General features: G+C 34.1%; 1 protein-coding gene across 1 annotated transcript; it reads left to right on the forward strand.

Moving 5' to 3' along the window:
• The first annotated feature begins 811 nt into the window (after positions 1-811).
• On the forward strand, positions 812-13426 carry LOC127843201 (THO complex subunit 3-like). The gene is made up of 6 exons (XM_052373068.1): positions 812-1001; positions 7018-7174; positions 8905-9109; positions 9872-10033; positions 10970-11070; positions 11730-13426. The coding sequence occupies exons 1-6, from the start codon at positions 825-827 to the stop codon at positions 11888-11890; spliced, it is 963 nt and encodes a 320-aa protein (XP_052229028.1). The 5' UTR covers positions 812-824; the 3' UTR covers positions 11891-13426.
• Positions 13427-16973: the final 3547 nt, after the last annotated feature.

Raw genomic sequence — 16973 nt, forward strand, 5'->3', positions numbered from 1 at the left:
GGCCAGAAATCAGCGACACCGATGCGGATGAAGATGAAAGAGCTCTCACCACCACTGATCAACAATCGATGGGCAACTCAACATAAAGTTTTCATTAATTAATATAATAAACAATAGGAGAAAATTACTGGCCTTTGACGGCTTTGTTACAAACACGCTTACACGTTAAAGAGCGCCGTCTTGATTTTTCACACATGTAGGCAAGTTTGTAGCTTAAGTTGTCATTTATATATTAAAATGTTAAAAAGATAACAAATTTCGTTATATTTATTGCTTCCCTGCTTTGATAATAAAATTTAGGGCGAACTGACCCAGGGCGAACAGGATTTAGGGCGAACAGGATTTAGGGCAAACAGAAATTATGGCGAACGGACCCGGATTCCATTTTCAGTGGTGAAAGGTCAAGTTCAATGTCATCCTTCAAGGTCAAAGATCAACTATATGGGGACATAGTCCAGACCCAGCAGTAACAATCACTTTAGACACATTTAAACATCAAAATACTCTTATAAATTCTCATTCTACCCAAGATCAGCAATACAATGGAATTCACTACCACTCCACGTACATGATGCGGCCACAGCAAAAGCTTTCAAAAGCCTACTGATATGGCCGTTATTGTCTCCCTTATCCACCTGTAAACACTAACACTCAATCAATGAATCAATCGATATAAAAATCAATAAATCATTCAAAAGCCATGTTTTTGAGTCTTATATGATTCAGTGATTTGTTTACTATTGAAATGCTCTTCTTTTTAGTTTGATGGTTTTTACTTGGTATAGCATAACCTTTTCCAAAGTTATGTGTAACCTGTAGTCAAAATGGCGACATATTTAGAGAGCATGCAAACTTATTTTAAAAACAATGGAAAAACACGTGAATTTTCAGCGCATTCATCAAAGGTTCATTCCGTTGCATGGAACTGTGAAGGACGAAAACTGGCATCCGGGTCTTACGATAAATCAGTCAATGTGTTTCATCTAGATCGGGATAGATTGGTGAGTGTTCGAATGGATATGATTTCGGATAAGAGCATTTTTGGGATAGAATGATAATGTATATTTTGTTTATTTGAACGGATTTCTCAATTTGAACGGATAGATTTGATTACCAATTTTACATATACGCGCTTATTAAAGAATATTTACAATCATATTAGGGTAAGAGTTGTAAGACTTCCATTACTGAAAATCCTTTTTTGTTTTAGCTCGGCTGTTTTCGGAGAAAACCCGAGATATTGTCATAGCCAGCTCGTCGTCCGCCATCCGCGTTGTGCTATATTCTTAACGTTTTGTTAAAGTTTTGAACATTGGCTCTAAAATGAAAGTGCTTCCACCTACAACTTGGAGCTTCATATGTAGCTGTAGTTCTGGCTACCATAGCAATTACTCCTATAAATATGAGGTCGATTTACATCGACCTCATATCGTTTAACGTTATTTTGCAATAGCATCGTTCCGACATGAATTCATGTCGGAAGCTTTAACGGCATCAAATTCATATAACAGCACAGAATAATCATGCAATAAATTATTAAACATAAAATATAAACATTATTTTACTAATTGCATTAGAAAATTTTTTATACAAACTTACAAGTAATGATAGTCCAGACCTTAAAACACTACCACTATTCAAATTCCATATTGTTGCCATATAGCACTGTGTAAATTGAAAGTTGCATATTGTTACCTCATTGGTCGGTTATAAATACATTGTTTCTCTATATATAGTATTCGATTTAGACGAAAATAATAATTTACGTGGAATGTCATATTAGTTTTCCATTAAAACTTTGATCTTGCTGTGTGTGTTTATGGACGTTATTAATTATGTTATACTTATTTTTGTATTTCATTAAGAATTAGAACGTGTAGCCCTTTTTGTTAACTGTTTTTAGCAAACGATTCGCGGCTTAATAAGACACGGAAAATAGTTAAAGCGACACTTTTATTTAAAGGTTTAATGTGAACAATATTAAATGAAACCTTTTTTGGTATTAATATATTTTATTGACATGTTAAATTCGATACTTGAAAAGGTGTTTAGTCTTTAAAAAGATGTCGCTGATATTGTTAATTTAAATAACTGTTAATATGCTTAATGTTGTGTAAGAAATTGAATAGTTTCACTGAGTTTTATTCCCGCCTAAAATCCGATATCGTAAAACGCGCAACGGTTAAGAATAAGGTCTAAATAAGTTTAAGTATTCAGATCTGAATATCAGCAGCTGTGCCAGCTGGGAGCCCCGTTTTGGCTTTAACAACCGCAAGCGAAACAACATACTTTTTTAAGTCTTGCACTTAGACTCCATGATCACAAGTATAGGTCCCTGCTGTGGCGTATGGCACCATAGTGTTATTTAGTATTGGTCGGCACAGTATCTGATCATAACGAGACAATTGGTTTGTGCTGAACACAGGGGCAATAAAACCACAGATCTATCAATAAACAAGATTATTGAGATATCTTTTATTGAACACCGCGATAAAAATGCTCAAACCACGGACTCTAGATTACACGGATAAGAAACATGGCAACATTCTCAGAATCATCACTGCTATATGTGTAATCACCTAACAATTCGTCTAAAAATAATTTATATATTTGAGTTAAAGACGATGCACTGTTGTATAAGTCTGAATAAACTATCTGTCTGCCTGTCTAAATCTAAGCCGTCATCGTCCCAGTGAAAAAAAAATCTGATTTTGATTAGTTGAACATGATGCCCTAATGTCAAAATACGAAATGACCCGCGTAACACCGACCGTGATTTTCAAGAATCTTTAATAAATTGATAATTTAAGGTAAATAACATTTCATATAATTATACATAATTCCCTCGTTGATAATTAACAGCAAACGATGAATGTTTTTAACACCCATTTTATTTCAAGTATGCATGCAAAGCCGAATAAAATCGAGAGGGTCCGCTATATACGCTGTTTCATCATAAATTTAACACCCTTTCTGTGTTATAAACAAGAGCTGAAATAGTTAATTTATTAAGATTTATTTATAATAAGCTTTATTGATATGTTTCGTGAACAAAATACTACAATATATCATAAAAAATATAATAATCATGGCAAAGGAAATTCAACGGCCGGTTTCTAAACAAAAGCATAATCGCCAAGACCGTAGCATCAGTTCAGTGCGTTAGGAACGCGCGCTACTTTCTTCCGCCTTCATTCCTTAATAACTTTCGTTTTTAAACAATTTTTTTTCTATCGTATACATAATTCTATTCTCCTAAGCAAGATGTATTTTTTCGGCGTAAGCTGTATTAAGCCAGCTTTTCACCCTGACTTGACCTTTGTAAGTGTCCAATAATATTCAAATAAAATTTTCCGCGGCTAGGTACGAATGAATACACTTCATTTATTCCATTGGCTGATTTGAGTATAACACCAGAACATTGGAAACATATCCGCGTCTTTGTAACACTGTTTTACTGCATGAAACAATTTTATCTCCAATGAAAAGGCTCAATAGATAGAACAGTTTTACAATCAATTTTCGACATAAATACAGTTTGTGCGTTCACCTTTTATTTTCAGAGAATTACCAGCGCAAAAGCGTTTATACTAAAGGCTGTATTTTCATATTTAGTACTTACTTGCATTGCATTTCAACCCGCGAGTTTTAGGGTCAATTCGCGGCCAGTGTGTGAAAGTCAGAGTGTATATACAGTTCATCACCGGAGTTCGCAGAAGGGGTTGCGATCTTTTCATTGAAGGAAAAAATTGGAATCTATGCTATTTTTGTCTGATGGAGTAAATAGTTCGTTTAGTCGCTTTGTCGATATATAAATATTTTAGGCACAGCTGTTGCCTTGGTCGTGTACAGTTGGCGTAAACAAGCCGTCGTTTCAGCAGCAGAATTGTTACCTAACTTTAATGCATTGCATTCCAATCCGCAAGGTATCAAGGTCAGTTTGCGGTCAGTTGCAGAAATCTTTATATAAACGCCGTCTCGTAAACTTTGTGCACTTGAAGTCTGTTTTGATCAGAAAGATACTAAATAAAGATATTCGGCGAAATTATTGTGGTATGTCAATCATCGATTTTTAATATGTTTTCAACATTTGCATGATAAGGACCAATTTTGATAAAATTAATTAGAAATATTTATCCATTAAGACCAGTTTATTAAGCATGAGCACAATAATTCACTATACTATAATTATGCAATTAAATCAGATTTGAGTATTGCCGGCTGACCTATATGCACTCGTTTATTTTCATGTTTCTTGTGTTTTTCTATTCTGTAAATATAGATATCAGAGTAATAATATCACATAAAGCAAAATAAGCCACAAAATCTGGCGCAACACCCCGTAATTGATTTGCTTGTGATGTAGCTAAGAACTGCGCAGAAAAAAGGCATCCGCTACTTTTTATCTCATTGCGATAACTTTTGATCGTTCATAAACATCGACCAAAATCAACGCCGTATATATTTTTTAAAGATATTTCTTGTTAAAACTGAACTCCAAATATAAACGCTACAAATTGGTATTAAGTACGAACATGTCAACCGTAAATCTAGATTCTAAAACTCCAAAACGGTATGATATTTGAAAAAGTTAAAGTTATAACTCGCCGGGCTGTCGAAATCAGAAGAAAAACTTAATATATATTTATATATCTGTTTACTACGTAACGTAAGCTTTCTAATGATATATAATTTGTCAAAATCGGCCGAGAAATGAAACAATAATTCAACAAAAGACGTGAGTGGGTACATCAAAATGTATAACCTCGGCGCTTCGCTGTACGCGAATTGTACAAAATCGATAGCCACAATATGGTAAAACGCGCGGTGGTAAAACATAAAATGTGTATTTCTTGTGTTTATTTCGCTATAAATCCATTAATAACAACGGGAATATACTAAAACGTATATTTTTGAAAGAGGAATTAATAAGCAACAAGATAACGTATAAACCAATAAAATCGGATGAATAGTTTTTGCATAAGATTGAGTTTACTACAGTAAGGGTCAAATACTCGATTCATCTCCTAACAATATACACTCCGTGATACAACTGGTAGTTTTTACACACACATATTGGTTCCATTTAATTAAAGAGTACAGAAAGTTAAAAAGTGATGTGGTTTGTTGTACAACAATTGGTTATGTGTAACCTATTCAAAAAATAATTTCGTTCAAGATAATTCAATGTAATTCTATAAACGACAAACACACGAAGACACACGAAGTGTGTTGTGTATGTTTATTTAAAAAAATGTACATAAGTGGTTTAAGAGCACAATTTTTACACATTTAAGAGGTAATCGCTCACATATATGTCTAATTAATGATAATTTTATGCATTAGCAAAGATTTAACGAGAAAAACTGAAGTTTTAGCTGAACTCAATTTGCTATAGGAAAACGACGGTAGCCGTTTAGACGTAAGCGGGGTAGCTTACGTCTAATTATTTGGACTACCATAGCAATAAATGTCGCTTTTTATGATTTTTGACTGGCGCCACTTTATAGTTAATAGACCAACCACATTAGAAAAGTCAACCAGAAATTGCCCAAAAAGTTGACAGTTAACAAAGACCAGTCCAAAACAGCTTTTAAATGCATTTATTGGCCCAAATCAACCACTTGATCGGAAAGATTGACATTCTTCACGTTTAACTGATATATTATTTCACAAAATAATATCTTAAACATTTAAAATTTATCTATTCTGCTTTTACATATCAAGAAAATCAGCGATGTGACAGACTTTGTCACTTACTTGGAATGCGAATCTCCCAAGATTTCACGGTCATATGACGTTATTTCTATTTTTAGTAACATACCATGTGCTCAAGTGTTTTCAAATTCAGAATGACATTTCCCGGTATTTAAGATTATTCTGGCTTGTTTTGTAAACAAATTGTAGTGTCAATACAAACAAAAAGTAAATATTATTTAAAACCACCTGATTCACACTGAAATCAGTCTTATAATCCACCAGACGTAAGTTGTTTATCACAAATAATAGATTTCAGAAAACAAAAGTAAAGCTTACAATTTCAGCAAAAAATGTCAAGGTCGATCCGAAATTATCCAAATGAAAACTCGTCACGTGACAAAGCGACAATGGCGTCAAAATTGTGAATTTCAGACTGATGAGAGTTATTTTCTTATACTGTAAGATGCATTTGAAACATTTGAACCTTAAAATAATCTCCGATGCAGTAATTTATATTCATTCACCAATACATGTAGAAATGTATCAAAGAAAATGAGCTTTCTTTGATTTATAGCGTGACATAACAGTGATTTTTTTTGCCCAAAATTACCGCCGATATTCGGCTGCTTCCCAATTGCAAAATATGACGTTTTTTCCCAAAAATCTGACCAAAATTTCCCAAAAAATGACCAAATTTTCCCAATTAAGCCAATAAGATTACAATGTCATTTAGCGTTAATTTCGTAGAACGAGTGCCGATCGAGCTTGTCGAGTCCTCGCCGAATGACAACTGACTTACGAATGTTTGCGAATGTAGCCGAATACGATTTTACGTTGCTATCCAAACATCTCTCTCTATATTGCGGAGGATACCGACGATAGTCGATGTATCCCGATTGTTAACGCCTGTTTTTACACACATCCAAGATATTAATAGTGTGTATATCGTTATGTCACCTATTTTCGCGATGTACTATTGATTTCACATCGCAAAATTTTATTACCGAATATACTGAAAAAATAAACTTTTTTCAAGTAATGTAATATACCAGTGGTGATATTTTAATCAATATAAACTAATAATTGTAAAAAAATACGTTATTTTAGAACTTTTTTTTTTTTTCGTAATTCGTGGTTGACGGTCCCTTTAAGGGCACTTGGTGGATTTTGCCTTTGAAAAGGGCAGAGTGGTGCAGCGCCACGCAAAAAGGGCCTGGGAAAGACACTACATATGTTTTACCTGCTCACTAGAAAAAAAGAGCACCGGTACATAACAGATTATAGTTTTAATCATTTATAGCAAAATTGTTTCTTCAGTCAAAAGATGTGACATTCAGAGGGCACAGTGACAGTGTAGACCAGCTCTGCTGGCATCCAAAGCACCCAGATCAGCTTGTAACAGCCAGCGGGGATAAAACAATTCGTCTGTGGGATGCCAGAGCAAACAAATCTATTGCTACTGTGAATACAAAAGGTAAAAGGCAGTCAGTGGTGCTTCAGCTAAAAAATGCAACTTTTCAGATACATTTTTCAATAATTTGATGTTTTTCTAGTTAGCTAAATAAACTTAAAAAGAATTTTCAAGAATATGTATTAAATATATTTTGAACTTTCATTCATTTTAAGAATTTTCCAGTCAACAATTTACTGAATATAAAATAATCATGACTACAATCCCTACATAAGTACACATATAATACCTGTGTTTAGTTGGGAGGAAGGGAGGATATTAATTTGCAACTGTGGTTTGGTTGGGTTGATGGTCCGCCCACACAATCATACCACATGATATCTTTGACCTGATTTTACCTACAAACATACATATTGTATGATGGTTATTTAGAAAAAATAGAAGGCCCCTTTTGTTTGAGGTCAAAGGTCAAGGTCATAGAGGCCTCTTAAATCAGATCATGTTTGCACAAAAGTCAGCTTGATTGCTGTAAGTACCAACAATAATCGTTCTTTTAGTTACATGTATCTTTGAATTATGATATAATACCATCTGAAATTTAAAAACTCAGTATTCCTTGTTAATAATGCCTTGCTTACCATAAAAGAAGTGGGGTGTTTTTTGCATTAATTCTTAAGTCTTTCGGTCCGTTGACATTTCATTTATCATGTAAACCTTTAGATTGCTTTGGCCAACAACCATGCACATGATGGATACTTGAGAGGAAAGGAAGATGCCTTTCAATTTTGTTGTCAACACTTCAAAAGTTAAGGAATAAGGTTACAGGGGCTATTTCATGACCATTTAATGTTCGCTCAAGATATCTTGAGAATGTTTTGACCTAAGATCATGAACATTAGTACAGTTGTTATTTCTGAGAAAGGGAAGACACCTTTTGACTTTGAGTTCACCAGGTCAAAGGTCACAGTCACAGAGTTTTTTTAACAGGAAAAAGGTTTTGGCACAATTTTTTTTTTATAAAATGAAACATGTACTTAATTACCTATGCAGCTGTATGGGTTAAACCTGAAAAATATATGATTGAAAACACTTATTCTAGATTTTAAAGTGGTTTTTTTTGCAAAAAATACATTACACCAATTTCCCAATTTTAGTCAAAAGCATTGCAATTTGTTCCCAATCCAAAGAGTCACATACCACATTTCAAAAATGCTGAACAAAAACACACTGAATATTCTATTGAAACTTCACACTAGTATCATATTGAAAATCCGAGGTAGACAATGTATATCGTCAAGATCTTTTTGTGTATACCTCACAGACTTCTAGCCCAGTATAATCGTTTAAAAGCTTGGTACATCAGAGATGATTTCAATGTATATGTACTGAGGCAGACCTTATTTAATTAGCTGTAATTATGTGCAGCCAAAATGAATAAAGTTTTCAGAAATGTGCATAAATGCCATGAGTTATAAGTGTATTTATATATAGAGAGAGATTTTCAAAGCAAGGCAAGCGTATTAACCTTTTACCACATATAAAATCACACATGTGCATTTCCTTAGAAAGTTAAATTTAATTTAAGACCATTCTTACTAGATTTTAGTTTACTGAGGCTTCATCTCCGAGCCTTAGATAATGATGAGCAGCAAACAGCATTAAGCCTCAACAGACTGCGAGTTACTAGCAGGCTTTTCTAGTTTTATGCTGTTTGCACATAGCCACTTTCACTTTGCTTCTGAGTGGGAAAGGGTTCATTATAAAACTGCATTGTTTTTCTTGTTTGTTTGAAGGTGAAAACATTAACATCTGCTGGTCACCAGATGGCAGCACCATAGCAGTAGGGAACAAGGACGATCTCATAACGTTCATCGACGCCAAGACCCACCGGTCTCGCCTAGATCAGCAGTACCACTTCGAAGTGAATGAGATCTCCTGGAACAGAGATGGGGACTTGTTCTTCATGACCAGTGGCCAGGGGTGTATCCATGTTCTAAGGTTGGTTTCTTGTTCATGACTAGTGGCCAGGGGTGTATCCATGTTCTAAGGTTGGTTTGTTCTTCATGACCAGTGGCCAGGGCTGCATCCATGTTCTAAGGTTGGTTTCTTCTTCATGACCAGTGACCAGGGCTGTATCCATGTTCTAAGGTTGGTTTCTTGTTCATGACCAGTGGCCAGGGCTGTATCCATGTTCTAAGGTTGGTTTGTTCTTCATGACCAGTGGCCAGGGGTGTATCCATGTTCTAAGGTTGGTTTCTTTTTCATGACCAGTGACCAGGGGTGTATCCATGTTCTAAGGTTGGTTTCTTCTTCATGACCAGTGGCCAGGGGTGTATCCATGTTCTAAGGCTGGTTTCTTCTTCATGACCAGTGGCCAGGGGTGTATCCATGTTCTAAGGTTGGTTTGTTCTTCATGACCAGTGGCCAGGGGTGTATTCATGTTCTAAGGTTGGTTTGTTCTTTATCATCAGTGGCCAGGGGTGTATCCATGTTCTAAGGTTGGTTTCTTCATGACCAGTGGCCAGGGGTGTATCCATGTTCTTAGGTTAGTTTCTTCTTCATGACCAGTGGCCAGGGCTGTATCCATGTTCTAAGGTTGGTTTTTTGAGTCGTGCTTTCTGCTTGAAACTTGGGATTTTAATGATAGTTTAATTATATACATTGTAGCGTAGATATTTTAACTTTGCCCAAAGCTGATTTTTAAAATGTTGAACAAACTTGTATTTTTTTTTACATCTGTTACATAACAATTGCTTGTAGTTACCCAGATCTGAAGTCCCAGGTGGTTTTGAATGCCCACCCGGCCAACTGCATATGTATAGAGGTGGACCCCAAAGGGAACTACTTTGCTACTGGAAGTGCCGACGCCCTAGTCAGCATCTGGGACATTCGGGAACTGGCCTGTCTAAGGACCATTTCAAGGTATGAATTACTGACTACCGGTAAGCTTTACACTACATCCGAACATGATTGTTCACTATTGTAAGTGAATGAACAGACAAGGTTCTGTGGGTGTCTTTCGATCCACATGTATGGACACATCACTAATATCTTCAGGACTAACCTCGAAAAATAATTATGAAGCCAAAATCCAATTTTAATTGTTTTTCTGAAATTTCAGAAATTGTTGAAGCCTTTGACATATTTTTGTAGCCAAATTCTACTTTGGCAACTGATGAACTTTAAGAAATTAAAATGTATGTTATAAGAATTATAATAATCCATAATTCTAAATATGTTTAGATTTATATGTTTCCATTTAGTGGTGTTGCTTGTCAATTAAAACTATTTAGTTATTTCTTACATTTTAGCTAACACATTAATGAATAAATGTATAACTCATAAAATATTTCTATTTGTCCTGAATCCTTTCCCCAATAAGAGGCAAAGTGAAAATTGCTTTTGCAACTACCATCAAACCAGAACAGCCTGCAAGTAATTTGCAGTCTGTTCAGGTTTTAAGCTGTTTGCTGCTCATCAGTAACGAAGGGTTGGAAATAAAGCCTTTAAAACTTGAATTTAGGATGAAAGGTATTTAATTTGATGTAACTTTATAAGGGACTTCAAATGCGTCAAAATACGTATCTAAGTGGTAAAGGGTTAAAAAGCATTAAGACAAACAATATTTCATTTTTTTTCCTGAATTCCTGAATTTTCATGCAATTCATGTACTTAAGCTTGTCATGGATTTATTAAGTATGTGTTTTTATATGTGACTTCATTTACTTCCAATGCTCAAACACCGGTAGTACAATATTATTTTTCATAATGCATGATTATATTGGAATTTTAGTCCAGAGAAAAACACATAATATATCTAGCCTGCTTTTACATATCTGCGATTTGCTATTCTTACAGACTTGATTGGCCAGTGCGAGCACTGAGTTTTAGTCACGATGGAAAAATGTTGGCCTCTGCATCTGAAGATCTGGTCATAGACATCTGTGAAGTGGAGACAGGTACATCAAGTTTGCTTTAAAGGGACCGTCAACCATGAATGACGAAAAAAGAAAAGTTCTTAAATACCGTATATTTTTACAATAATTAGTTTATATTGATTAAAATATCACAACTTACATTACTTGAAAAAAGTTCATATTTTCTGTATATTGGGTAATAAAATGTCGCGACGTGAAATCGAAAGTATATAGTGCAAATAGGTGACATAATGATATACACACTATAAATAATGAAGTAGATTGATCATTTTATATATAAAATATATACAATATACTACGCATGCACAATTTGCGTACCTGGGTTTACCAAAATGCGGTATTTTAGAACTTTTCTCTTTTGTCATTCTTGGTTGAAGGTCCCTTTAAAAACATTAACTGCACATATTTGTTGTTAGGCATCTGGCTTCTTGCATGATGCAGAACTAAAAGATGATAGTTACATATAAGTTTTCTTGTGTTGTTTTGCTGAATACAAGGTCTATTTGCTTTTCTCAAATTAGCAAATGACTAGAAATTAACACATTTTGTAAACTAATATACTGTTATCTTTTCTTTGCAAAACCACAAAAAATAAAAATATTGGAACTGGCTAAAACATTTAAGATAGGAAAGCCTTTAGAAAAAAATGTTTTAGGACATTATACAATTCTTTCATTCAGGGGAGAAAATTTCCGAGGTTCCTGTAGAGTCGCCTACCTTTACTATAGCCTGGAATCCCAAGAAACATCTACTGGCCTTTGCATGCGACGACAAAAGTGAGCGGGACCGTGACCGAGACGCCGGGACTGTGAAGCTGTATGGGTTACCTGGGGAACACTAGAACTTGAGAAATTGGGCCTTTGTTGATGGCTTTACTAGTTTAATATAAGATCTGGGTTTTGCTGCAGGATTTGATGCAAATGCAAATTGGGACTGAGAATTGTACTGGATTGTAGGCCGAAAAGCATTCCTGTGGTTATCCCTTTCCCTCTGAGAGGAAATGCAAATGGCTATATGCAATCAGCATAAAACCAGAACAGGCTACAAGTTATCTGCAGTTTTCTAAAGTTTCATGTTGTTTGCTTCTCATCAGAACCGTACAGTTGGAAATAAAGCCTTCAAAACTTGAATCAAGTAAGATAGGTCTCAAACTTTCATTTGATGTTCTAAAGACCTACAAACATGCCAAAGTGCGTTTCTGAGTGGTAAAGGGTTTTTGAGAAAGTACTGTATGTTTTTTTTGAGAGGACTGAGTTTAGCACTGCATTGGAGAGATTATTAACTGGCATGGTTCAACCTTTGCTTTGATGATTCATGAAATGCTTTGTTTGGAAAGAGCTGCTATAAGGACAATTTACCAGGACAAAGGAGATACTTTTTATAGACTGCAAATGTTATTGGAATGGACCACTTTATATTATGTAGAAATGAGTGGCATAAGCTATGTCTGCATTTTTTTTAAACATAAACTGTTGTCATATTTTGGAATGATACGTAGTTGTGTAAGGTTTGTTTTTTAAAAACAAGCTTATGGTCACATTATAATCTTCTCACTATTCAAATAATAAATGCAGTTTAAGATATTTGTGTGTCTGACAATATATTTTGCAAAATACTGCAGACATCGATCTCTTTTTGAATATTGAGTAACTGCACTTGTTAAATACTTGGTAGTTTTCTTTAGAATTAAGATATGGATGTCAGCAATACATAGGTTTAGACACTTACTGTCATTTTCTGACATTCATGAGTATTGTACAAGTTCATGAATATATTTTTTGTGCAAGCTTTAGTTTTGTTTTGTTGTAAATACATGTAATTATTATACTTGCAGTGCTTGTTTTATTTATTAAAGAATGTCTGATACACATCTGTGAGTTAATTACTGTGTTCATTTACAAACTCGTTTCTCTTAGACTTAGATAGATCAATTTAATGTGGGATAATAACAATTTATGCACGGTGGTATGCACTCTTTTGACTATTAGGTCGTGTGTACAAACTGTACATATGTGATGATATGCATTTACATGATACTTGCTTTACCAAGAAATATTCTTTCTGTCCAGAGAAAATAACAATCACAGTTAGCAAGACAATGGTTTATTAACGTTTGTAAACATATAAGAATACATTAGAATAAGAATGCATATGTATGCATTCTATAGAACAATTGTAAATTTGCTTTAAAATATTAGGACCCAACAATATAATATTAAGTACAATATATTTGCAAGAATTTTTTTCAAAATACTATGTTAATAAATAGGGATATTAAACTTTTAAATCTTCAATATTACAAAAACAAAACATTGTAAGCATAGCAAATGCAAAATATTCTTCGGGTTATGTTGTAATAAATTTATTTCTTAATGGAGATCAGTGTTTGTCTTTTTTGTTGTGATGTTCGGCTATGTAAAAAATATTCTCTTAAACAAAAGATCAGTTCATTATAAATACAGAGTAAGTTTTGACTTTGAATCATAAAAGCACATTAAACAGATACATTTTATTTGTATAAAAACAAACACAAGCTTAGTAATTTATATGATACAATGATTCACACTCATTATATCATAAACCTTTCTAATACAACTATTTGAATAAAGTTTTCAATGTATAATCATAACACGGCATTCACGCAATTATGTTTTACTGTTAAGGCAAGAGGCTTTCTGGGTCTATCGTTGCTGTCACAACTGATTTAAAACAATCAACACACATACACTTGGAGAATAAAATGTGCAAAGCCAATGAAAAAACCAAGCTATCATCAAATAACGTTTAAACGAATTAAAAACTATTTTTCTCTCGGTCTTATTCAAAATGATAAAGACACGAGCAACATGATTGACGATAATCCACCGGCATGCAATTTAAGTGAATGAATAATTAGGTTATAATAAACCGAAGCTAGCACCAACATTGTATAAATCAGTAAATGTTCCTCACTGAGACATATAAACAAGCAATAAGAGTACATGAATAAACCCACTTGACGTACATACGCAGTACATATTCCAAATAATTGGCGTCGCACTGAAGTGCGGCTACTATTATGTAATGCATTTTTTTTCGCTTATGGGAGAAGTTATTTTACGGATCAATGTATATATTTTTGTTTTAAGAATATCTTGCATAGTGGTGATTTTTTGTGTAAATTAGTGTAAATAAGTACTGCATTTGTGCCTATTACATGTATTACAACATTTATTGCCAAGCTAATTGTTTTAATTAATAACTGATCCACAACTGAGCACTGGGGAAAGATCACAGGGACTGGGCAAATACGCGAAACTTTCTGGTTTTGTATAAAAACAGATGATGTTTTGTATAAAAACAAAACATAATCAAAATATATTTATTTTGTGGTTTTTCTAATACGCTTATTTAGTGGAGAATCAATGTAGTACGACATTTGACGACCTATCGCGCAAGCAAGTTTATTGGAAGGCGTAGTGGTACGAAAACGTACAATGTATTAGTTTATTAATAGACATATAATAACGATCGTTATACACAATTCACCAAATAGCAGTACTTAAGTGAATGTCAGCCTGAATAGCTCAGTTGGGAGAGCGTTAGACTGAATTTGTTTACGCAACAGTCAACTAAAGGCCCCCGGTTCAATCCCGGGTTCCGGCACGAACGGAACAGTTCGGCGGCTGACATTTTTTTCAGTCAGGTAAATAAATATAATAAAGCTTTATTTTATGTAGAAATTTTAAAATCCATTTTACTGCAATTGGACATTTTTATTAAAATTAATGGATGCAACGTGTTGACAGCGTTAATTAAAATTTCTTACATCACTTAAATATCTTATAAAAATACACGTGTTTTTATATTAACAAATAAATGTAAACAACACATCTATTATCCATGTATTTTTATGGTTGTCTATCATAGGCCCTAAGTACTATCCCTTCCACATATAGAGCGCGAAGCGCGACACGTATAATTGATTGTAACAATGAGTTGCGATAAAGGAAGCAGCCGCTTATCAAGGAGGAGCTGTGTCCCAGCAACCCGTTTCACTAGAGTCAAGCACTCCTCGGAGTTTTTTTTAAGAACCACATATAGAGCGCGAAGCGCGACACGTTTTACTATCCAGGTGGTATGGGCCCTTTAGCATTATTCGACCATTACGTCCATAGTTATCTTCCTAAGAATCGAGAAATTTTGAAATCCTTGTTCGAAGTCTAAAATTTTCATCCGATTGTTCCTTAACTTGCACAAGTTTTTTTTTTATCAAGGAGGACCCAACCCAAACTCTATATGAGCAATATCGGACCATAAGTCCAAAATTATGTCTTTTTGAATTTAAAAATAAAAGTGAAAAACAGCTTGGTTAGGTGATTATGTCAACATTTTTCATCAGATTCTTTCCAAACTTACAGTGTCTTCATATCAATGAGCATTTTACCTCATTTACAATGAGAAACATCGGGACAATAAGTCCAGAATTGTTTTCTATTAAGTTTGACAACATAAACTTGTTTAAAAGATTTCACAACTTTCGTCTGAATCTTTCCAAACTTGTTAAGTGTTTTTATATCAGTATTACTCAAACCCTATTGAAAATGATGAATATCGGAGCAATAAATCTATTATGATCTCTTACTGAATTTCAAAGTTTTGTGAACTGCAGCTTCTTTATGCAATTTACAGTTTTAATTCAATTTTTTTTCAAACTTTTACAGTGTTATCATATCAATGAGTACTCAACCCCTATCGTAAATGAGCAACGTAAGAATGAGTTCAGAATCATCTCCCCTTGAAGTTGAGAAAAATATGAAATTACGCTTACAAGATGAAGCAGATTTTTTAAAACCTACGCAGTTCTGTTCCATTAATGAAAACTGAACACGGATGCCAGTAAAAAGGAAACCAATGTAAATAAAATGAACTATGAAATATTTGGGGGTTACAACACAAAATCAAAGATAATGGTTATTTGGGGGTTATAACACAACATCATAAATAATGGTTATTTGGGGGTTATAACACAAAATCATAGATAATGGTTTTACCAGTATCTTTTTCTATTTTGTTAAAAATAATCGACCAATATATTAATATTTACAGTAGAAAAATAATCGTTCCATGTAACTCCATTGAGTGCCTTTTACACTGAAATTCCCGACGCCCTTTGATGCTTTGCATCAATACTTCTCTTGTAATGGAATTTAAATAAGCGGCAGATAGCTTAATTACCCTTGACATGTTTCATCAAATCGATGTGTACATCGAAGGAATTTTTGTATGTTTGCATCATATTGCGGAATTGAATAAATGAAATTTTGTACTAAAACAGCATTGCATTTCGAACTTGTGATATGTAAACTGATAAAAAAGATAAAATACGCAGTATAACACATATTTAAGACATATTCATATGCTTAAAGTTTATTTTTGCACATTCGAAACTCGAAGTTAAATTTTGCAGCAACGTTCTCCATTCGAATCTATGTATACTTAACTTCGTAATTAATTCGTGTCGTCATCATCGTCAGTGTCACCAGCAGAGGCAGAAATATAACATTCAATGCATTTTCAGCATCAAATCGCTTATGCACAACATCAACCCGTTTAACCTCCATCCTACGAAAAACATCGAATTCATGTTTTGGGATGCATCATGGTCTTCTTCCGCATCCAAGCGGGAAAATATGTGCATTGTAGAGGATGAACAAGTTCTTCACGACTTGTTATTCATATGACGGGGAAAACCTTTTTAAAATCCTACACACTCCATTTATAGAATCTGGTTAGTTAAATTCTATCATTCAGACAAGTCCACAATTGTTCCAAATGACACTTCGAAATAAATTGTCAGAGAGTAACAGTGTAAACTTATAACAGAACACAAGACTGAGCTCCAAGCAATAGCGCAAACGTTGAAAGAGGAGCACCAGAAATAA

Source organism: Dreissena polymorpha, chromosome 8, assembly GCF_020536995.1.
Source record: "Dreissena polymorpha isolate Duluth1 chromosome 8, UMN_Dpol_1.0, whole genome shotgun sequence".
NCBI lineage: Eukaryota > Metazoa > Mollusca > Bivalvia > Myida > Dreissenidae > Dreissena > Dreissena polymorpha.